The 24,392-nt window shown below is 34.3% G+C and overlaps 1 protein-coding gene across 1 annotated transcript in view; it reads right to left on the reverse strand.

Annotated features, from left to right (window-relative positions):
- Positions 1–24,392, reverse strand: part of TMPRSS15 (transmembrane serine protease 15) — a 120,249-nt gene that overhangs the window by 77,316 nt on the left and 18,541 nt on the right. Inside the window, exons 6-9 of the mRNA XM_055128728.1 lie at positions 16,394–16,525; positions 7,389–7,497; positions 6,456–6,562; positions 992–1,132 (exon numbers count right to left, since the gene is read on the reverse strand). Coding sequence (XP_054984703.1) covers positions 992–1,132; positions 6,456–6,562; positions 7,389–7,497; positions 16,394–16,525 — 489 coding nt within the window. The remainder of the gene's footprint in view (positions 1–991; positions 1,133–6,455; positions 6,563–7,388; positions 7,498–16,393; positions 16,526–24,392) is intronic.

The following is a 24,392-nucleotide window of genomic DNA, read 5'->3' on the forward strand; positions in this document are numbered from 1 at the left end:
TTATTTATTTATTTATTTATTTACTTATTTATTTTTCCCATACGGCAGAGCCTGGCAAGCTACTTGTGATGTATTTGATATGCAAAAGACAGTAACAACAACATGCTCTTCATGTTTCTGGAGCAAATAGACACCATTGGGCTACTCTAGCATGTGCAGGTATAAATGAAGACGATACTGGCGCCTGCTTGAGCAAATTGATGAACCACGGGATGACAGTAATACAGTGATACAGGGAAAATAATATGAAATTTTATAGATTATAAGTAAGAAGCAATCGCAGAAACAATTACTATTTAATTATCTCATTCTGTTTAAATTAAAAAACAGGATTATATTTCCGATTTAGTTAAACTAATGTTTCTCATACCCTATTATGGATTTTTCAAGATAATTTTGTATATTTCAAGACATATTTGTATATGCAAATCAAGTATATTTTGCATCTGTTAGTTCACCTCTTTTTCTTTTCTTTACTTCTTGCTAAATTTAATATTCTGATAAAAACTAAGTTGATGCTAACAATTCTTATATTAATTTTATGCTATGTTTAACTTTAAATACTTGTTCAATATAAAATTTTAATTCATTTTATGCTGATTTGGAATGTTTTTAAATTTGTCTGTTCTTTGAAGGGCATCAAAAGAATCCAATTTGAAAATGATTTCTTTATTTCTTTCAGAAGGAAAAAGGCATACATAAGGGATTTTTGTTAAAGAATAAATGATCCATAGAGATGGTGCAGCAGCAAAGGCACTAGGCTTCACCTGTTCTTAACCCAGCAATCCCGAGGGTCTCCTGAACCCTGCTGGGAATGATCCCTGGCCACTGAGCCAGTAAAATAACTTCTGAGCACTACCAAGTGTGGCCAAAATCCCCCACCCCCCAAAAGATGTTGTTTTTCTAAATTTTTCTCCTACTAATTTTAAGATTGCATTACTTAATTTAAATGCTCTTAAAACTGAAAGCCTAAAAAATAAGAAATACTTACTATTAAGAGCTCTGCTGTCAAAAGCAGTGTATGTTGCATTAAACCCAACATAGTCATTTTCATCAGATTGTATTAGAAAGGAGGCAGTTACTTGGTTGGAAAAGATCCTAATTGTGCCAGGATTCCTTTCTGAGAGAGAAGCTACAAAATAAAATTTGAAAACCGTTATAATGTATATATTTCTCTATTCATCTATTGATCTCTTCATCTGTCCATCAATCTAACAACGTGCTAATCATTTAGTTTTTTTTTGTTAGTTTGTTTTACGTCATACCCATAGAATCACAGGGGTTACACCTGGATTTGAAAACCGTTATAATGTATATATTTCTCTATTCATCTATTGATCTCTTCATCTGTTCATCAATCTATCAACGTACTGATCATTCAGGTTCTTTTTGTTAGTTTTGGGTCACACCCATCGATGCACAGGGGTTACACCTGGCTCATGCACTCAGGAATTACTCCTGGCAGTGCTCGGGAGACCATATGGGACGCTGGGAATTGAACCCGGGTCGACCGCATGCAAGGCAAACGCCCTACCCGCTGTGCTATTGCTCCAGTCCCCTGATCATTCAGTTTCTGAAACTAACTAAGCTAAAGGAACTAGTCCTAGGATAACTAATAAAATTACTGTTATAAACATTGAAAATGTCATTATTTTATATATTTCTGGTTTAATATATACATGTTTATTTTAAATTATTTGCTATATATGCTACAGACATACATATGAAAGGGAAATATACATTCTTTATTGAAAAAGTGACTCTAAGAAACATACGAATTTAAAAAATTGCTATTAAGCTATTTTTTCCACAATAATACGAGAGTTTTACCGACTGTCTACTGATATAATTCTAGAACCCCAAAATAATGCCAAATGAATGAAAGGCTGATTCGACACAATTAAAAAAAAATTTACACTTTTTCCTCTGTGTGTTATTTATCTAGGAAGGACCTAAAGAGTAGCAATTAAGATCAGAGAAACAGTATGATATATAATCCTGTATCCATGTCTTAGAAACTTCTTGGTGCCTCAGTTGTTTCCTCTATTGTAGAAATATAATAATTTTCTTGAAAGATTTACTAAAATAAATAATGTCTATGTGCCACACTTAGTGGTTTATAATAAATGTTTGAAGGATTTTAGCTATTGTTCTTTTTTTATCTCCCCAACTGGATTATAAATTAAAAATGCAGAAATTGTTTTAAATGATTTCTGTGACTTTGATTTTTTTTGTCGAGATATGAGAATCATTTTACCAATTAATGTATTATAGTGCTAAGTGTTGATGACACAGAAAATAAAAAAGCCAGGTTTTTCCTTAATGTAAATAATAATGTATATTGATGAATAACAATTAGCTTAGAACTAATCTATATAGAAGAAATACCATGGCAGCCAAGTATTTGGGAGAAACAAATCCTAAATTTTTCTAGATGTTGTGACTGGGGAACCTTTGAACGCTTCTAAGAAAACTAACACTTTAAATGGCCCCCATATTTTCATATGTATATGCATATATATGTGCATATATATATATATATATATATATATACACAAAAGCTCACATCACCCAAACTTCAACAACTTGTTAAATGGCTCCTGCCAAAATAGAACAATCTTTACACTCTTTCCTATATGAACACTTTTTTGTAAGTAAAAACTTATTGTTACTGTTTTGGGCATATAGAATACACCACAGGTAGCTTGCCAGGCTCTACCATGAGGGCAGGATACTCTCGGTAGCTTGCCAAACTCTCTAAGAGGGATGGAGGAATTGAATCCGAATTGGCTGCGTGCAAGGCAAACGCCCTACCTGCTGTGCTATCGCTCCATCCTATACATAGGCTTATAGTTATATAATACAGAAAATTTTAGGCAAAAAGAAAGTTACAAAAGAATGTTATATATCTGTACTGGGATTAAGCAGATTGTTGTGGGCATAGCTTAGTGGTAAAGTACACATGTTGCAGGTGTGAGGCCCTGAAAATTATCCCTGGCATTTAAATTTCTTTATTAATGAAGCTGGTGCTATAAAATTAAAATAATGCACATACTGAAAACATTAATTCACATCTATAAGCAACAAGTTCAAGAGTAAAGGTTAGGGGCCTAAGTGATTGTACAGTAGGCAGGGTGTTTGCCTTGTATGTGTATGATCTGGCAATAAAAAGTATATTATTTTGGTTGTGTCTTGCGACAGGGATTGGGGCTTGGGATGGAAAAATCCTGAATTTGTGGTAGGAAAGGTTAATGGTGGTGGGATTGGTGTTTGAATATTAAGTTTAATCAAATATTGTGAACTAACTTATAAAATTTTTAAAAAACTTAAAAAAAATCTAAAAATTTAAAACATCCCCATTTCCATATAACATATTCCTATGGACAGAGACAAATAAAGGTGTACTTCTAATTTACCTAAAACTTCTAATATTAGCACAAACTTTTACAAAAATTCTTTTTGCTTTTAAAAATATTTTTATATATTCTTGCATTCTGGACTGGAGCGATAGCACAGCGGGTAGGGCATTTGCTTTGCATTCAGCTGACCCGGGTTTGATTCCTCCTGCCTCTTGGAGAGTCCAACAAGCTACCGAGAGTATTCTGCCCACATGGCAGAGCCTGGCAAGCTACCCATGGCATATTCGATATGCCAAAAACAGTAACAACAAGTCTCAAAATGGAGACGTTACTGGTGCCTGCTCAAGCAAATTGATGAACGACAGGATGACAGTGCTACAGTGCTTTAATTCTACATTCATAATAGGATCATTTTTTATTTATTATTCAGGATGGTCTGTTATGGTTATTATTATTTTTAGAAAAAACAGTACATGTTTATTTTGCTGTAGTTAAAAGTATGGTCTTAACTGCTATAGTATAATATATTATTAGGGATGTGGTTTTGGTATAAAAGGAATAAACCTAGAACTAAGCACTTGGAATATAAAAAATATAAGAGGCACACTCTTAGAAATGATTTTCAAGATTTGACAATTTGAAATCAATTTCAAAGTGCTCACAGAAACCATTTCTATTTCTTTCTCTAAAGATGGGTAATCATATCTATGAATTTTTCTGAAAAAAAAAATAAAGAACACAGAACAAAAGAAAATTGCCATCTTTTATGGTTTCCAACTAAGCAGTGGTAATCATTACAGCTTCAAAAGTAAACATACTTTCATCATTTAATCTCAAAGAAAATACTTGGACTAAGTTTCCTGCCACTCTATTCTGATCTATTTTTACTCTCAAAACCATTTGAGAGAGTCACTACTGAACTCCTTATCCATGCAATGACCACCTTCTTCTTACTTAATCAAGAATATAGAAATTCTCTGATACCAGATATTCTCTGGTATTCTCTGATACCAAATTCTCTGATGCCACAATGTCTCTACACAATTTTACCTCTCATAATTTTTATTAAAATACCTACATATTTTCAATGATAAATGAAATAATTATGTTTGACTGTGTACTATTGATTTAAAATTTAAAACTAGGGCTGGAGCAATGGTACAGCGGGTGGGGCATTTCCCCTGGATGTGCTGACCTGGGTTTAACCCCCAGCATCTATACGGTCACCCAAGCACCACCAGGAGTAATTTCTGAGTGCAGAACCAGGAGTAACCCTTGATCAACGCCTGGTGTGACCCCAAAACAAACAAAATAAAACAAAATTTAAGTAAATCATGTGCATATATACAACATAAATAGAGCTTTCTAAAAATATTTTGAAAAGAATGGTACTATGAAGTAAGGTGAAAAGGATTGTCATATCTCAAACAACACATTTTCAAGTTTTGAGAAATGCTATACATTCTTGGAGTTGGAATATTATAATATCACCTAATGTCAATTTGTTAGGTTAACTTAAAACACTTGGTTTTATAATATATGAGGCATTATGTTAGATACTGAAGACATGATATTGCATTTAAAATTTAAATTTACTTTAACGATGCATGTTTAACACTGTCATTTCTTATTTTTAAGTTAAAAATCACATATATATTATATCATCTAAATGTACTCATGTTTGTTCTAAAACTTTGAAAGTCCAATGACAAATATATTATTGCATGAAAAGTCACACTGTTTGAGGTTCCTATTTCTGTCTCTAACAATAGTTCCATAGACATCATTTAGACTCATGATATGTACTTACTTAAGTATACTGAATATAGTAATTCATTTTAATACAAATCACCCTGTATAGTGAAGCCATATCAATGCCTCCCAAAGATGGTCATAGCCCCAGAGGCAGAACACACGTCTTACATGTGTGAGATCCTAGGTTCAGTCTCAGGCACAATAAGACTCAATAAGATGTTTGTGTCCTTAAGTACCACTGGATGTCATCCCATAATAATTTTTAAAATTCATGTGTGATCATATTTAAATATTTATCAGGTTCAATCATTATAAAGGATTTATTTTTTAGTACAAGCAAAATTAAAATAGATGCTTTTTTATTTATTGAATTTGGGGCTATGTCTAGTAATGAGCAGGGATTACTACTGGCTCTTCACTCAGGAATTTTCCTGGTGGGCTCAAGGGATCATATAGGATGCTGGGGATTGAACCTGGATTGACAGTACACAAGAGGAATATCATCTCTTTGCTTTGGACTTAAACTAAATGCATTTTTTATTTAAAGTAATAGCAACCATCATTTTAGACCTTATTTTAATTATTTTCTTAATTTAATTCTAATTCCTCCAAAGAGTGAGAAAACTAGCTATTACTTGGACGTTATTTCTATATCATAATTATACTTCTTCCAGAAATTTCACTAATATCTGTTGGTTACTCAAAATAGATTTATAAATTTGGGGATCAAATAAAAAAATCCAATAGCTATATATTAATAGTACATCCCTTTTCTATCAATGTCTGAGTTCATAATGATAAATTAGTATGTAATAAACATACCAGTAATACCCACTCTTACCATTTACCAAGCTTGCATTTTGTTTTGCTCACTTTATTAGAGTAATCTTATAAGAGACTCTTGAGTAAAGCGCAGACTAAAAATAGTAAAAGTGATTTGTACTCTTATTGTCTACACTTTGTCAGAGAACAGTTTTTAGAGTTTGCATGAACTTTCTATAGTAGGGAGTAAAATTTCAGCAAAGCATAATAAGCAAAGACATAATTATATTTTTTGGAAAATTCTATGACTTTTAAGACATCAATTACATAATGATAATGTAAATTAGCAACTATTTATTTAAATATTTTGAAGATTAATAACATGGAATATTAAAATCTAAAGTTTTATCATGAGGACCAGTATTAAACTCTAAAGCTTTTTTCACGAGGACCTCCCTCCTTTCAGCAACTTAAATTGCTAGTCTATATTCAGTTCAGAATCAAAGAAAAACATGTAACTCTGACGTTTCCAATGTGTTTTCATTTTTGTTAATGGAATTTACAGTTCTTTCGACTTACCTCTTAAAATCTTGTTTGAACCCACACCTTCATAAATATCTAATATATCCATATAGAATGTATTAAAGGAATTGAATTTCAGTTCAATGGAAAGTCCTTGGTTTACACTAAAATAAAAGAAAAAAGTAAATCACCATAATAGTAGCAGTTTTGCAATTCTTAATGCATTACGGATTTGCAAGTAATTTTCATATAGTGATTTTAAAGTACATAATAGAAAATCAGCACTCAGCCAAAGTTCAAGTTTCCAGTACAGTAATGATAAGCACTATGATATAGAGCTAATCTCTGGAAAACATTTACCTGCATGATCAAAGCTCTATACCGACTGAATATAATTTCCTAGTTCATCCTCCCCAAATCATGTCGATAACTATTGTACTTCCTGTCTCCATGAGTCTGAATACTTTAGATGCTTCTTACAAAAATAGAATCACTCAGCATTTGCCATTCTGTGAGGGGCATATTTTCCTGAGTCGAATGTCTTCAAGGATCATCAATGCTGCAAATGCACAATTTCTTTATGACAATGAATAACACCCTCTTGCATTTATATGCCTCATGTTTTTTAAAAAATATTTAGATTTTGGTAAATATTTCCAGGTAGCACTGTAGCATTGTTGCCTTGTTGTTCATCAATTTGCTTGAGCGGGTACCAGTAACATCTCCATTGTATATGGAATGGAATGGAATTTACAAATCATATTCGTATGTTTACTTCTTGATGAAATTCTAAATTGTTTACCAGAGCACTGCACTTTTTTTCCATTCCCATAATTACTGCATCAGATGTGAATAGGTTAAGAGCTGGGAAGACCTTGTTTCATAACTAACACAAATACTGTCAAAATAATAAATGCCTACTAGGGGTGGTAAGATTCAAAGCCTCAGAGGTATTCTATGCCATGATAGCAAGGAATAGAGTTGTACTACCGTATAATCCACTGGCAAATCACACTTGATGTAGAAGGTTTTGGATAATGTTCAGCTTGGAAAGTTCCTGAAGACCCGGTCAACAAAAATCTTCCATCACAAGCAGTAGCTGTGCAAAAATGACAGTTAATGTGAGATATAAACAGTCATGGAGGTGTTCTCAAGGGAAAGATTTCAGTTAGCTAATGAACACCAGCGAGCTCTCCAGACAGATATTTATGAGACTAGCATACATAACTGAAATGACCAAGTTGGACTAGAGCAGAGCTTACATTGAAAGATTTTTAGCTATTTTCAAATACTCTTACACAGCCCATCACAGAGTTCTGTAGAAAGCAAATCATTTCTAAGAATTAATTCCCAAGGTCTACTTCTAGTGTATTCTTTTTTATTTGAAAGAAAAACAGACATGTTTGAATTGTGGAATTCCAAGTTAGATAAATGACTTCTAAGTTTGTCTTATTATTCCCAATTAATTGGAGCTAAAGTAAGTTTAAAATAATTTTTTTTAAGTATCATGTCCTCCTGAGGCTGGAGAGATAGTTTTGCTGGTAGGGTGCTTACCTGAATGTGGCTGACCTAGGTTTGTTTCCTAGCACCCAATATGGTGTTCTGAAACCCACCAAATAATCCCTGAGTGCAGAGTCAGGAGTTAGCTCTGAGCACTGCTGGGTGTGACCCCCAAACAAATGAACTAACAGAGTGTTGTGTCCTCCTAAAGAACAACTGAAGTATAACCAAGTAAAAGGTAAATTACAGGCATGATGTCAGTGGTCTATAGAAAAATTTCATCCATCCAAGATATTTTACTTGTTTTAAAAGCATAATTCTTGCTTTGTTTGTTTGATACTAAGCTCATTATTGTCATTCAATGTTCCTGAAAACTTTTTTTTTTGTTTCCCATGACTACTAACTCTTCTTTTATATTCCTGAGGTTTCTCAGACCATTATTTCCCCTAGTGTCACAGACTATTATTTGTCTTTAACTTATATTTGAATAATTTTCAAGTACATTAAAATTGTATTGTGGTCAGAAACTGGGAGCTGTAAACATTTTTGCTATCTTCTTAAACTTTCTATTATTTATGTATTAAAAAATAAAACTCATTGGATTTTCAAAATTGTAATTATTGGATGGGAAAAAATCTTTCCAGCACTATGCAGTGAATTCAATCAAGTGACAAAATAAAAATTGTTATAAAATCGCATAATTCACATTTGATAACAATTCTGGAATGCTACATTTATTTTTTTTAAATAAGAAAAAAATCCTTTGACAATTGAAGGTAGAAATAGATAGCTGTTGTCAGAGCTTACTCTAGACTCTGTACTTAGAGCTTACTCCTGGCTCTGTGCTCAGGGATCACTCTTGGTTGTACCCAAGGGACCACATGACATAGGAGGGACTGAAGATTGAACTGAAACTGATTGCATGTAAGGCAAAAAACCTTAAGGCCTGTACTATACTTCTGGCCCCTTAAATCTTAGTAAGTTTTAAAATTAAAAAAAAGTCTACAAATAATAGGAGTTTGGAAGATATGTCAAAGCACTGGAGGGCGTGTTGTGAATGCAAGAGTCCCGGGTCTGATCTCCTTTGATGCACGAACCCCAAGCACTGCCAGTGTCAACCCGGGAGCACCAAGCTGGAAATCCTTGAGTGCCTCTGGGTATGGCTTCAAGTCCAACATAAGTAATGCAAACAGCCTAAACATAATGAAAGCAACAGGGGCTGGAGAGATAGCACAGCGGGTAGGGTGTTGGCCTTGCATGCGGCCAACCAGTGTTCGATTCCCAGCATCCCATATGGTACCCTGAGCACTGCCAGGGGTAATTCCTGAGTGCAGAGCCAGGTGTGACCCAAAAAAAAATTGATAGCAACATATATAGGGAATACTTAGTTTAGAATATGATTTGATAGCTTGATTATCACCTGGAGACAAAAAGGACAACACAACCCTAGAACAGAAAAAAAAAAGCACTGTGTCAAGATTCATAAAGTAAACCCTGAAAAATCTCACAATTCTCAGGGATAAATGTAAAAGATCATGGTTTGTTCAGATAATTGAATTTTCTCACCTATAATACCAAAGAAAAACAACTAAAGGTAAGTTGTGTGATTTTGAGATATAATGGGACAATTAAGGATGAGTTAAGTAATTTTGTAGATGGAAATGAAAATCTCCTTCATTCTTAACTATTTACCTACCACAAATCATGCCAATTTAATGGAATAATTACTGCTTTAGGTTTTGTAACCATTAATGGAAAGACACTATATGTTTATATTTTGCATGACATTCTGGAGTCTTTTAATCACATTTTGTCAAGAAAAAATGTATCTAGAATGAAAGGCTTTTCAAGAGAATACACTACTACTGTTAATAATTTATATCCAATGAAGTAAAGACAATCAAACCAATAGCCTCAGTGTAACTGAGTTTTTAGTACTTTTCATGCTCAAACCATTGTTTTTAAATTATAAATGTTAATATAATCTCCACAACTTTTTATATTGAGGATAAAGTAAAATAATACTCCCAGCTTATCTCTGTCACTTGCAGGTCACAATTTAAAACCAGTCATCCCTACTGGTTGAGGAAACTTTGGTACATCTATACAATGGAATACTATGCAGCTGTTAGAAAAAAGGAAGTCAAGAATTTTGTAGTTAAGTGGATGGGCATGAAAAGTTTCATGCTGAGTGAAATGAGTCAGAAAGAGAGAGACAGACATAGAAAGACTGCACTCATCTATGGTATTTAGAATATCAGAGTGGGAGACTAATACCCAAGAACTGTAGAAATAAGTACCAGGAGGTTGACCCCATGGCTTCGCGGCTGGCCTCACGTTCCGGGGAAAGGGCAACTCAGAGAAGCGATCACCAACTACATTGTAGTTGAAGGCCATGTGGGGGAAGGGAGTTGCGGGCTGAATGAGGGCTAGAGACTGAGCACAGCGGCCACTCAACACCTTTATTGCAAACCACAAGAGCTAATTAGAGAGAGAAAACAGAAGGGAATGCCCTGCCACAGTGGCAGGGTGGGGTGGGGGGGAGATGGGATTGGGGAGGGTGGGAGGGACGCCGGGTTTACGGGTGGTGGAGAATGGGCACTGGTGAAGGGATGGATTCCCGAACTTTGTATGAGGGAAGTATAAGCACAAAAGTGTATAAATCTGTAACTGTACCCTCACGGTGATTCTCTAATTAAAAATAAATAAATTATATAAAAAAAAAATAAAACCAGTCATCCCTGAAACTTCTTTGCAATACTGCTTAATGCCACAATATCTAATGGAATTATCATGATGAAATCACTCACTCTTGCAAGAAAAATGAAGGCTAAGACTTGCAAATAAGAGAAGAGGAAAATTTTTAAAAATTGCTTCCAAATTTCTTAAATTAGAATATTGATTGGGGAGAGGCTAAATACTCTCGGTAACTTGCCAGGCTCTCCTCAAGCATATTTGATATGCCAAAAACAGTAACAACAAGTCACACAATGGAGAGATTACCGGTGCCCACTTGAGCTAATCAATGAGCAATGGGATGGCAGTGACAGTGACAGTGACAGAACATTGATTATGCTTGCAATAGTATACCAGCAAACAAGAGGAAGAAAAATAAGAGTCAAGAAACAGAACAGGGGCTGGAGTAATAGCACAGTGGGTAGGGCATTTGCTTTGCATGCGGCCAACCCGGGTTCGATTCCCAGCATCCGATATGGTCCCCTAAGCACTGTCAGAAGTAATTCCTGAGTGCAGAGCCAGGAGTAACCCCTGTGCATTGCCAGGTGTGACCCAAAAAGCAAAGGAAAAAAAAAGAAACAAAACAGATGTTTAAGAATTTATAGAACAATCCACCAGAAAGATATTAAAGCAGGGAGGACATTTGCCTTATATGTCCTGGGTTTTATCCCAGCTGACATATGATTTCCTGAGCACCGCCAGGAGTGATCCGTGAGTATAGTCAGGAGGAAGATCTAAGCACTCTCTGCATGGCAACCCTCCAAAAATTGTAAAAATTATTTTCAGTACTGATACTATTTTGGAAATACTTCATATCTATTCACTGCATATGTTTTGGGGAAAATATCAACAGTCTTGTATCACACAAGAGGATTGATACTTTTCCAAAAAAAATCTGAGTTAATATGGTTGATGGTAGATACTGTATGTCTGTCATAGCGCTTTTCAATACCATCTTAGGTAGATGACTGAATTGCACTTTCCCAAATAGGGTGCTACTCAATAAGCTACTGTGGAAATAACTGTTTATTTCCAGATGCAATTTCTAAATGGGTCTGTAACAGTCCCTCATGGTCTGCAGCAGGACCCAGGGACAACTGCTGGGACGAAAGTCATCAGCGGAGAGTGATGACACCCTTAGTGTCTACATAGAGTGTAGCACCTTGCGTTTATCCATGGGCTGTGATCTGGGGTGATAAATGTATTATTATTGATTTCCATGACTAAGCTTATTGATTCTACGACCTAAAGACTATGATCATCTTGCTTATCTAGTAAGTTGCTGAGTTTTAGCTAGAAGAGAACCTTTTCGATCAAGCCTTTGAAAATTCCTATATGAAATTAAAGTCTAAGAAGAATAATCGAAAAGTATTTCAAATAAAATACAAATAGTATTGATCCACGTGCAATAGAAAAGTTAAGAATACCAAAATATCATTTTAAGACATGGAATTGTGCCAGGGTCCTTCTCATACATGTTGTCATTGTATGTAAGGATATTTCTGAAGAACACTAATTCTGTTGATTTATTCATTATTATTTTAGCTTTTGGCTCTCATACTGTGATGTTCAGGTGTCCTTTCATGTCACTTAGGTGACCTGCAGTATCGGGGGACATACCCAGGACTCTTACATGCATACAAACTGTTTTCTTAGACTGTTGGGCTTTAGCCCTTGAAATGCCTAATTTTACAAAATACAGTGGGAGCAAGTTTTCTGCTCTAAAAAAATTAAGATAATACAGTCATTATTGAGTCAGATCACAGGGTATTCAGGACTAACACTTTTTACACTTCATAATAACATTTTAGTATCAGAAAAAAAAGAGACTGAAATGGGAGATAATCGTGTCAGTCAGACAGTATCAGTCATTCTGATACACCTTCCAAACTGTCACTTGGAATTGCATACTTGGTTAAGAACTGGTTCTCAGGATTGTGAGAAAGCTCCCTCTGCTGGCTCAACACTGAAAATTGTGCTAATTGGGACATTGAAGACTCCAGGATCACTGTATCACTGTTATCACTGTTATCCCATTTTTCACTCACTTACTCCAGCGGGCGCCAGTAAAGTCTCCATTTGTCCCAGCCCTGATATTTTAGCAGTCTCTCCTTACTCACCTTTCCCAACAATTGGAGACTCTTTCAGGGTCAGAGGAATGACTATTTTTGGTATATCAAATACCCCACTGGGAGATTGCCAGGCTCTGTGGTGCAAGACTCTGGGATGCACCAATCAAATCTGATCTATGTCCTCCGGCAAGGTCTTTTGTGAACATGCATGGTGCTATGCAAACAATGTATGGAGACACTTGCCAACCTCCAAATGGATCTGAACATTGGCCTGAAAGGCTGATTTGGCATATTTCCTCCTCATAGGTCAGCACATAAAGTGAACTTTCATGCTGATGCAATTCTAATCAGAAGAGGAAAACAATTTAAAGAAATCTTGATTCAGCTATCGTCAGCTATAAGTTGTGCAAACCTAAATAACTAACTACTATAAAAGGAAGCTGTGTGAGGAAGTCAACATTAATGTGACTCTATTAATAATGCCAGCTAGAATTAGAGCTCACAGCTGGAGGAAGAGAATGGGAGCAAAGGTTAATTTTATATAGAGAAAATTCTCTTCAATGAATTTTCTATGAGTATAGATTGATGGATAAGGGCTTCCATGTAGAAATTATGCTATTAGGGTTTGGATTGATATTCAGGTGAAGTGCATGATGGTTTAGAAGGCACCAGGATTAATGATTTAAAAAAGTAATGTAAACTCATGAATCTTATTAAGTAAAGAGAAACTGATTTAGCCACTTCTATTTCAGTCTTTACATTTTATTTTAAAATAATATTAACTGCAATAATTTATTATAGTTTAACATGGCTAGCTTAAATTTACTTTTAAAATATCATTTATTTCTATTGAGATTGTATTTGCTGCAAGACTATATTTGAGGGTATGCTTTTACATGCATGAAAGAACCTACAGAGGAACCCAGGCATGCAGGACCCGTGGCTGAGATCTGCTCGGATTGGGACTGGGCCTCCTCCACCCACATTCCCCATTTTCCAGTAGCTTGGCAATCATACCCACAAACTGCCCCTGGCACCATGCAATCTCATCAACGGCCAAGATCCCAAGACTATGAAACAGCTCCCGGAAAAGATCAATGCAGAATCTCACATGGCAGAACCTGGCAAGCTACCCGTGATGTATTCGATATGCCAAAAATAGTTACAATAACGGACCTCATTCTCCTGATGCTGAACATGACAGGGATGAATCGGAGACATTACTGGCGCCTGCTCAAGTAAATCGTTGTGCAACGATTTATTTGATACAGTGATAGAGTGATACAGTGATTTTACATTTCTTCAAAGTCTACTGTTGTTACCACCACAGCACTGACTCAGATTTTACTGAAGCCTGCCAACTTCATTTCTCTCTCTCTCTCTCTCTCTCTCTCTCTCTCTAGTAACCTCACAGAGCTAATTTTTTAGTATGAGCAACAAAAGTTGTGTCAGCATCCAACAAAAACAAACTGTTTAACCCTGACAATAGGATTGAGGTTACCTAAGTGGAAAATGGAAGGGTCATATGAACTGTGCTGGAGTGATATTGGCACATTAGTGGTGGGCATGATGTGATAATATTGTTCCCCTGGAACAAAAACATTTAACTCTTGATGGGGCTAGAACAATGCTGCATTGATGGTACCATTGTATGCAGTCAACCTCAAGTTTAAACCTCAGCATCATATATTGTCTCCTCAGCATAGCTTGGAGTAAATCCTGAGCACGGGAATAAACCCTGAGCAGGGCTGGAGTGATAGCACAGTGGGTAAGGCATTTGCCTTGCATGCTGCCGACCCTGATTCAATTCCCAGCATCCCATATGGTCCTCCAAGCAACACCAGGTGTAATTCCTGAGTGCAAAGACAGGAGTAACCCCTGAGCACTGCCGGGTGTGACCCAAAAAGCAAAAAAATAATAATTAATTAATTAATTAATTAAATTTTAAAATTAAAACAAACAAAAAGAATAAACCCTGAGCACAGACTGGTGTAGCCAAATTTCTTCCATCCCCAATAATTTTGGTGATGGGGAGACCACACTCAGCGGTACTCAAGGATTACTTCTGGACTTTTGTGCAGCAGTCACTCTTGACTATACTCAGTTGACAATATATAGTGCCAGGGATCACACCCAGGTCAAAAGATCAGATCCTTTAGCAACACTAGTGTCTTAGCCTCTGTATTATTATCTCTCTGAAAAAAAAACCCCTCATTTTAAAATAAGATAATTGCTCATGATGTAGAGAAGTGATGACGCAACACACTTATATCTTTAAAGTAAACTTAGCCTCTAAGCTCTAAGACTAAGGCATAGGCCACATTTACAGAGACTCAGAATAACATTTCTGACCTTTTATCTATTATAAGGAAAGTTGTTACACATGAGATATCTCTATGGTACTTTCCAGTAAGCACTGACGTTAATTTATCAGGGAAATTATAAACTCCATGCCAATAAAAGTCAAATGATGGGGGTACATTTTATGACTATTTTATTAGTCTTGTATCTAATCTTTTGACCTGGCATGCTTATCTTCCCTGAAAAGTTTTTTGGAGCTGCCTAGAATTCTTAGCAAACATGAAAGTCACTACACTTCTTTTCTTCTTTGAGTAATATAATCTATTTATATTAAATAGATTAAAATATTCTGCATTCTGCACGTTCTTCCAATAATATCTAAGAAAAGTTAAAAGTATGTAGTTAAACTTTGAATGTCTGAATTTTTATCCAATATTATTTGAATTGGATTGCATAGTAAAAGTATCTTTAGCCAAATTATCTTTATTTGAATTGGTACTTGGAAAGAAACCAACTTCCAGTCTTTGAAAGTATATTCCAGAGTAGAGAGGTAATTTTTAAAAGTTTTGTTTTATCATAACACACATCTTTAGTTAATAACAAGCAAGCACAGCAAAGTGCAATGAAAACAGAATAGGAAACTCAATCAAGTGATTTAACTTTGGATATTATACACATCAAGGTCTAATTGAAATCTCCAATTTAAAACCTATTATAAAGTATACTGAATTGTTTAATTCATGCCTTATGGTTTTTAAGAACAGGTTATATGTGAGAATTATTTGCATAATTCTTAAATTTGCTAAACAATTTGTATTTTCACATACGTGATAAGCTTTTGTACATTACCTAGCTATACAATGATGAAAGAAAATGAATTGTAAATCTGTTAAAAAGTTATTTAAAATCACGCCTTTAGTGCTGAGAGCTAATTGTAATAGTACAAATATAATAACTATTGTTCTATCACCACTCAAACAACATGTCAAAATTTACAAATAAAGAACAAATATTTTATTTATGAGAGTTGGATTAGAGTTACTGTATTAGAAGGCCATTACAGTGGAGAAATGTCACTATTGGATAATGAAAACATTTGAAAAGCAATTAAATTCATGCTAGTTTATAGTAATATAATAAAGGGATCAAAAGTAATGACATATCATACTCCATCTGTGATAGACTTTCTTTACATTGTGATCAAATTAAATTTCTAACTAATGATTAATATTAAGTGGTAAAGTTTAGGACAATAATGACATAATAATTGAATCACAGTTATGTTTATTAGAATAAGTTAGTCTCGAGTAGCTTCTGGTATTGAAGGGTGTATGTGGGATGCCTAAGAATTAATGTAAAGGTGAGAGGAAGGTAGATATCACTTACCACAAATTTTACTGTCTTCATCAGAACCATCTGGGCAGTTTAACTCTCCATCACAAAACAGGTCAACTGCTATGCACTTCTGAGCATCAGCACAAGGTCTTGATCCAGGCTGGCACTCCACCGAGTTATTTCCTTTTGAAAAATAAAATCTGTAAGTTTCCTGCACAATAGTTTTAATTTCCAACTGCTGAAATATGGGAAATTTGGATATTTATAATAAAAATTGTTGTCATTTAGATCCTTCCATATGAGGAAGTATTTAAAACTAAAGTTTTTATTTCAGGATTGGGAAATATTGCAAAAGGTTTGAGTGCATTCAAATTATCCAGTAAACTGGAGTTTAATACCTGGCATCACAAAGTTTTCTGAGTACCACCAGGAGTAACCCTTGATCACTGCCAGTTGTGACAAAACACAAAAATTAAAACAATATATTTAACTTAATGAATCAATGACTGATAAAAAAGTGAAGTTTAAATTTGAGAAAAATATATTGCTCAGTAAGTGTTGTCAATATTTTATTTTTACCCAGTAAATAAATCTTATAATTTGAACATTCATTAATATTTATACCAAATTTGTTTTTTTATATGTATGTGGTGCAATTTGTATAATGTTTATTGCATTATTTACTATATCTAGCAGACTATTCACTTATGAACATACTATTTGAAAACATAGGACCAAAGTCACAATTTGCATCCTGCAGAATCAAATTTGTCACTAAGTTAATTTTATAGTAAGATAAAATAATTATAAGTATTTGTGCACTGGAGGAAACCAATGGTTAATTCCATATGAATTTTCCTTTTGAGGTCAAAGGTTTATAGTAGAAAAAGTCACATCAGGACTATTTTACTACTCAGCTTTTTCAGTTCTTTACCTACTCCTCTTCCATATATGTTAGTAGAGAAAGGGAAGAGCCCACATTTTACTTTTATAAATTTACTTGGAAAGTTTTCACATAGTTCTAAAAGAAAACATTTCTATGCTCAGTGGACAAAAACATAAATGTTTTATTTTTCACAGTAATTTGATAATTTGAATAATTGTCTATGATTACAATTACCCTGATGGCTTAAATTTAGAAAATATATCATTGAGATTCATAGCATTTTTGTTATTGTTTTTAATCTTAAAACCTGCACTACAGTGCCATCTTCTGGGTTTTAACTGTATAATTGTTTTTGAAATTTTCCTTATGCTACATGAAATTAATTGGGGGAAATTATATGTTTATTTAACAATGGTTAGTTTAACTTTAAGTATCTGGTCTTTGAAAGACTAGACTTAGGGTGTAGGTGAGATGTTGTATAAATCTTTTCCATTTGGCTACCAAATTATTTCACATCTCTGTTGCCCACAGAACTCCATTGATTAAATTTTGAAACCATATTAGCAATTACTACCATTTCGCCTTCTTAGATTTTGTCAATGATTACTTATTAGTTTTAAGTTACTTATTAACTACATATCTGTGTCATGGATTATTAAGAGTTGATGATAATAGGATGAGAAAGGCAGAGTCTTTATTCCATAGAGCATGATCTACACCGGAAACTGTATCAAGTTATTATTTTTTATTTATTTTAATGTGGGGAAAATGCAATTGATTATAAAATTCTAGAATTAAAATTGACTAGATTAAAAATCTCAAATATTAAAATCAGTAAATATAAAAACTCAATTTATGTGAAAAATATTATATCTGAAACTGGGATTAAGGTCTTTGTCTGGTTATTTATTAAGTTGTCCATTGCTAGTTGAGCCTTTTGTGTTGCTGCTTTTGTTTGTTGAGTTTAGTTGGCTTCTATTTTATTTTCCCATCTAATTTGGTGTGCCCATACTGAAATTTCGGTTTTGAGAAACTAGGAGGTTTAGCATAGTCCAGAGACTTCAGCATCTATATTCTGGGCCAATGACTTCGCTTGCCAGGGTCTTAGGGCAGTGGACATAGTTGCTGGTGCTTCTGGAAGTATGGGGGACTAGGGGAAACTATCTGCTCTAACTCTGAAAACCAGCAGAATTCTCTGCACCAGATACCTGAGATTATTCATAGTTTTGTGTCTCTTCAGAGAATATTTATGAAGTGGTGGAGTTGAGCCCTTGGTGTGACTGCAGTGGTAGGGTGTGGGTGCGGTTTCTGGAGTTTTGACTCTGAGTGGGTATTCGGGCTGCCCACCTCCCAAGGGCACCCTGGAGTTCTCCATTGCAGGGACTGGTGTTTCCATGAATTTTAGCTAAATCTCCCAGGAGTGCATGCCAAGCAGCTAAAGTTCATGGAAACACTGGTGTCTCTACTGCTGAAGTAATTGTTTTGGAATGAGAGCTTTGTGGAACAGCATTTATTTGACGATTAATTTCCTTCTGAATCAGTAATTAAAACCAACTTAACTGGGGCCAAAGGCAAGGGACAGGGATAAGGTCCTTGTTTTGTGTGGAGCTGACATAAGTTAGATCCCTGGCACCGCATATGGTCCCCGAGCAGTGCCAGGAATGAACCCTGAACACAGGGCTGAAAGTAAATCCTGAGCACTGCCAGGACTGTCCCAACTCCTTTCTTCCCTCTTCCCCTAGTGCAGAAATCTACATACAACAAGCATCTACATACAACATACAACTAGGTTTTGAAGGATGCCTGGAAACATATAAGGCACAGAGAGAGAGATGGGATGTCACAAGAACACATCAATCATGAGTATATAGAAAATAAATGAATTTAACTTATCTAGATTATAGGATGCATATGAAAACAACAAACAGGAAGTTTGATACTTGGTGATCATAGTTTATCTTTGTAAATTTTAGAAATATTTCCCATAGATGATAACATTATATATTTTTTGCACATATGTGATATGTGACATGATCAGGTGTCAGTAATTTTGGGATCATGTGGAGAATCATGTAGGACAAGAGTAATTAAAAACTCTATTTAAATAATCAAGGTAAAAGTTGAAGAGAACTAACCTCACACAATAGCAAAGGAGTTGGAACATGGATTCTGTTGTTATTTTATAAATGAGTCAATAAGCTTTAGTGACCAGATGACTTCTTGACCAAAAGGAGGTACAGAGAGAATATTGAGCATGATACTTATGTTTTCAAAGTAGTAATTGATTATTTAAACAGGATAGTCATTAGAGAAATTAGTGTTAAGATTTGACATACTCAAATATTTTGCCTTCAGATAAGTACTATTAAGTTGTATTCTCTATCTAAACTCTTTAAACACTCAAATCCTCAACCCATATAAATATTCGTAGTGAAATCAATATAAAATATGAAGTGCAAAAATAATTATTAAATGAAAGAGGAGTAATTTAGGATTAATTAAATTGTATTTGCTAGATTTCATCTCATCTCTTTACTTACATGTGTCATATTACTCATGATTGCAATTTTCAGTGTAATTATTTCTTATCCTGATACAGAAATTAGTTAGGTGCCAGGTTTATTTATTTCCATTTAAAGATATTTTTCATTCTAAAAAATAACAGTTCTTTAACTTGTAACTTAACAACCTGTATACAAATCTGCCACTCAATAGGGAATTTTAAGAAAAGAAACTTAGAAATTCTATTTAAAGAAATGTATATAATTTCTTTACATTTCTCTGAAAATAAATGTTCTTTTTATCTTATATAAATGAAAAGAACAATAATTATATACATCAGAAGCTGGTCAAATGGCCTACATTTTAGTTACTGTTACTTTGAGGTGGAAAATGATACATATGTAATTTTATGTCAAAATATTACTTTATCTCTAGTATAGTAAATTTATTTGTATTATGAAAATCTAGCAGTAAATTAGTATTATTTGAAATTCTGAAAATTGAAGGGTTTAGCAATTAATTGAGATTGTTTGTATCATAAAACAATCAATGTAATTCAGATATGATCACTTAAGAGTGATTCAAAGTCACAATTTCCAGTGATTTGGGGATTAGGAACTTAATTATATCTTTGTGCAATTTCCAGTAATTTTTTGTGGGGAAAGAAAGGACTGAAACCCATTAATATTTCTTTCTAAAGCAATTCCAAAAAAAAATGCTACAAGATACTGTTTGAAAATAATATTCAAAAAATTAAATTACAATTTTTATTTTCCTTATTATTTAAGCAAGAGTAATAGAGCTTGGTTGCTAAACTATGTGAGACAAATTAAGTCCCAAATCCTTCCAGCTTAGTTTATAGTGGATATAGAATCTGAATCTAACAGTTTTTGCCTTCAGAAACCAACTTCATTTCACTATACTGTATTGCAAAAATAGATGTCAACTTATATCAATACTTATTCACTTAGCTAGAAAGAATTAAATTTTTTTAGCAAAATTATGTCTGATCAATCTGAATGAAATACAATGAAGAGGTACTTCAATAGATCTGATTTAATGTGTACTAAAATGTCTTAAATTAGAAGAGTTCATGTGTGTGTGTGTGTGTGTGTGTGTGTATGTGTGTGTGCGCATGTATGCACACTTGCTCCCATATTAATTCAAAGAAAGAAAATACTTAAAATGACAACTTTTGGAGGCTAGAGTGATAGCACAGCGGGTAGAGCGTTTGCTTTGTACCTGGCCAACCCGTGTTCGATTCCTAGCATCCCATATGGTCTGCCGAGCATTACCAGGAGTAATTCCCGAGTGCAAAGCCAGGAGTAACCCCTGAGCATCCACGGGCGTGACTCCCCGCCCTCCCGCAAAAAATGACATTTAGTTTCAACTAACGTCAGTATTTCTTAGTCCTGGTGTTAGAGCACTCTCAGATTCTTGTCCTCAGACGATCAAGATGGAAAGCAGAAGTTCAGAAATTAGATGAACAAATTCAGTAGATACTTTGAGGAATAAAGAGGACAGAGAAGCTGATTTCTGAGTCTTCTTTAGTAGGAAGCCTGGATTAGGTGAAAACCCTTCTCTTTTTATATCTTCCTAAGTAGGATGTTGGGTAAGAGTTTCTGCGCTAGATTTAAGGAATGCAAGATGGCAAAATGAAGAGGTGGGGCAAGAGAACGAATATCTTCTCTATTTCCTACTTGCACACTATAGGCCCATGTGACATTTCACTGGGAATTTTAGCTTGTGGCAATCTCTTTTTTTCACCCTACATTGTTCTCACTTGTTCTTACATCCCAAATCACTGACAATTCATTTGGTTACACATAATTCTTAGCTTTTCTTCCAATTTCAAGTTCTTAACTAAATTAGCTAATTCCTTTTCTTCAATAGTTCCAAACTGCTCTACGTAATGAAATGGATCTTATCCAAGATTGAGTAAATACATGGTCGCAAAACTGGATTTTCTATAATCATTGCTTGCACAGTAAACAACAAAGGGCTAGAATAAGGTATATTCTAGATAATCTTTATGTGTATGAACAATTGCCCAAAACCAGACCCTATAGGCTCTCAGCAGCAGCCGAGAAATAAATCCATGTATTATAACCTTAGTTCCCATTTCTCTCCTCCTGTGCTCCAAATGGGTTAGTAAAATTTTACGGTAATTGGCAACAAAGTCTGTTAAGCAGTAGAATTAAATCTTCATGGGCTTTGAACTCACGCTCATACAAAAATTCTCTTTGGCAGAATTTATAATAGAATTCATGCCAGGTATATGATGCATGCATTTGTTGATTTTTCTCAAACTTTGTCTTCCAGGCATATAAAAATGAGAATAAACTTAACATCCCTGAAAGGCATACTCGTAATAAATTACTGCTTGGAAACAGTGGTTTTCAAGTTTAATTGCCTCGTTCCCCTTCATAAATCTATAGTATCTTGCCATATAAGAGAAATAAATGGGAAAGATGACTGGGGATTCATGTAGTGTTTGGAGCCAATAAAGAAGGAATATAATATTTTGCCACCTTTCCTTATAATAATTTTTTAAGGATTGATTAAAGTAATTTAATACAATTTGAAATAATAGGTAAGCTTCAAAAGTGGATTTTTTTGTTAAATAGACTTAAATGAGTATTACTGGGTTTAATTTTCTTGCTTTAGCCATAGTTCAGTTTTTCAGGTCTTTTAAAAGAGAACAATTGCCTTTTGATATCTAAGTCAGAAGAGATAAATGAAAAAAGATTTAACTCTGTATCCTTCATTTGTTCTAATAATTGAGATCATACAGTATATTTGTAATCCATAACCTATAATTCTCAAAATAACTCTTTTTATATTTGATTTTTTCCTCCAGATAATAAAAACAAGCCTCAAAAAGGCTAGGTAATTTTCTAAATACCACAAAGCAATTGGGATTATCACCCCGGTCTTTCTTTTCTTTTTTTTATATTTCCTTAAATTTTATTTTATACTTGCATCTTCTTATTGTAATAGTCATGTCCTGTATGTCATTAATAATACTTTTAAAACAATTCTGTGTTGATATATTTTGGAATTTACATGGAATAGGTAAGACCTACATATGTAAAATTTCCCCTTACAACTTTATACAAATACTGTGGTTTACCAAATTGTTCATGGCGATTGAGCAAAGGCATTCAACCACTGGTCTATTTAATGATAAAGAGTAATATATTACACTTTGATCTTCATTTTTATACCAGATTCTCATATAAAGTAAAATTAACGCTAACAGCTAACTGTATACTCATGTCATCCGTATAGTTCTCAAGTAGGAAAGGAATTTCTGCTCTAATTTCTGAGAGAAAAGTATGAATGATAATCACCCATTTTCAGTCTCTTTATCACCATCTCCTGTCACAGAAAACTGGGCATACAGTTTAGTCACTTCAAATTTTTTAAACAGGTTTGATTTTTGGAGGGGATACTTTGATTTATGTGTGTGTGTGTGTGTGTGTGTGTGTGTGTGCCTGTGTGTCTGTGTGTGCATACTTGTGTGGGTGCATTTATGTATTTGGGAGGCCGTATTTTATGCCCAAGGACTTCTTTCTTTAACACTGATTTCCCTAAATCATTCCACATACTTCTCTTAGGACATTTTATGCATGTAACAAGTCCTTAATAAGTGTAGGCCGGTAGGTAACTTAATAGATCAATAGAAAACAAGGCACTAATTAAGATATCTATTGTTGACTTTCAATGTTAGAGAAAACCATTTATCAAGATATGTCAAAATTTCTATAAATAGCTTTATTAACTTTTAAAACATGGAATGAAAGTTGGTTGAAGTTGATTTTGAAAGCCATAAGTAGTTTTTCACATTTGAGAGGAGCACGCAGGCTCAAAAGCAGTTTTATTTTTCAATGTGTTGTTTTGTTATATGAGTAAAACCAAATACAACTCCAGGCAGGTTTATTCTACCATACAATATTTCTATAGGCTTCAGTGGTATGATGGCTTGTTTTATAAAGCATTTGGATTAATGATTCATGTATTATTTTGCATTTCAAACATTGCACCAGCCATTTTATCCAAGAATTATTGTCTTACCCAGAAGGGCATTTACAGTTCCATGAATGTTCTTTTTTACTATGTAGATAACATTTCATTTAAATTCTAATAATGTTAAAATTAGTATTATTTCAAAATCTGAATATGTATACAATATTGCCTTGATTTAGTTTACTTAGCAATATTAAGGTCAATCCTGAGACCAGTGTGCAGATTGGTAGGATCATAAAAGGCACTGAGGCAGAGAGACTTACAGGTAGACAAAAGTATAATGAAAAGTATTGGAACTATAAAGAAATTGACATATTAAAGTACATATGAAGAGTTACAAATACTAGGTATTCCATGGCCAGAGGGCTAGGACAGGGAATGAAGGTGTTTATCTGCATGCCGCCAACCCTAGTTGTATCCCAGGCACTGCATATGGTTCCCTGAGTACCACCAGGAGTGATGCCTAAGCACAGATAGGAAGTAAACCCTAAATATGAGCTGGTGTGGACTATATGGTAAATGGAATGATGCCAAGGTATTGTTTAGCATCAGTATTATACTAAGGGGAGTAAGCATGCCTAAGTTCCTTGCAAAGGGAATAATCAAATGAAAAAGATGCTCATGCATGACAGA

This window comes from Sorex araneus, chromosome 2 (genome assembly GCF_027595985.1).
Source record: "Sorex araneus isolate mSorAra2 chromosome 2, mSorAra2.pri, whole genome shotgun sequence".
Classification (NCBI taxonomy): domain Eukaryota; kingdom Metazoa; phylum Chordata; class Mammalia; order Eulipotyphla; family Soricidae; genus Sorex; species Sorex araneus.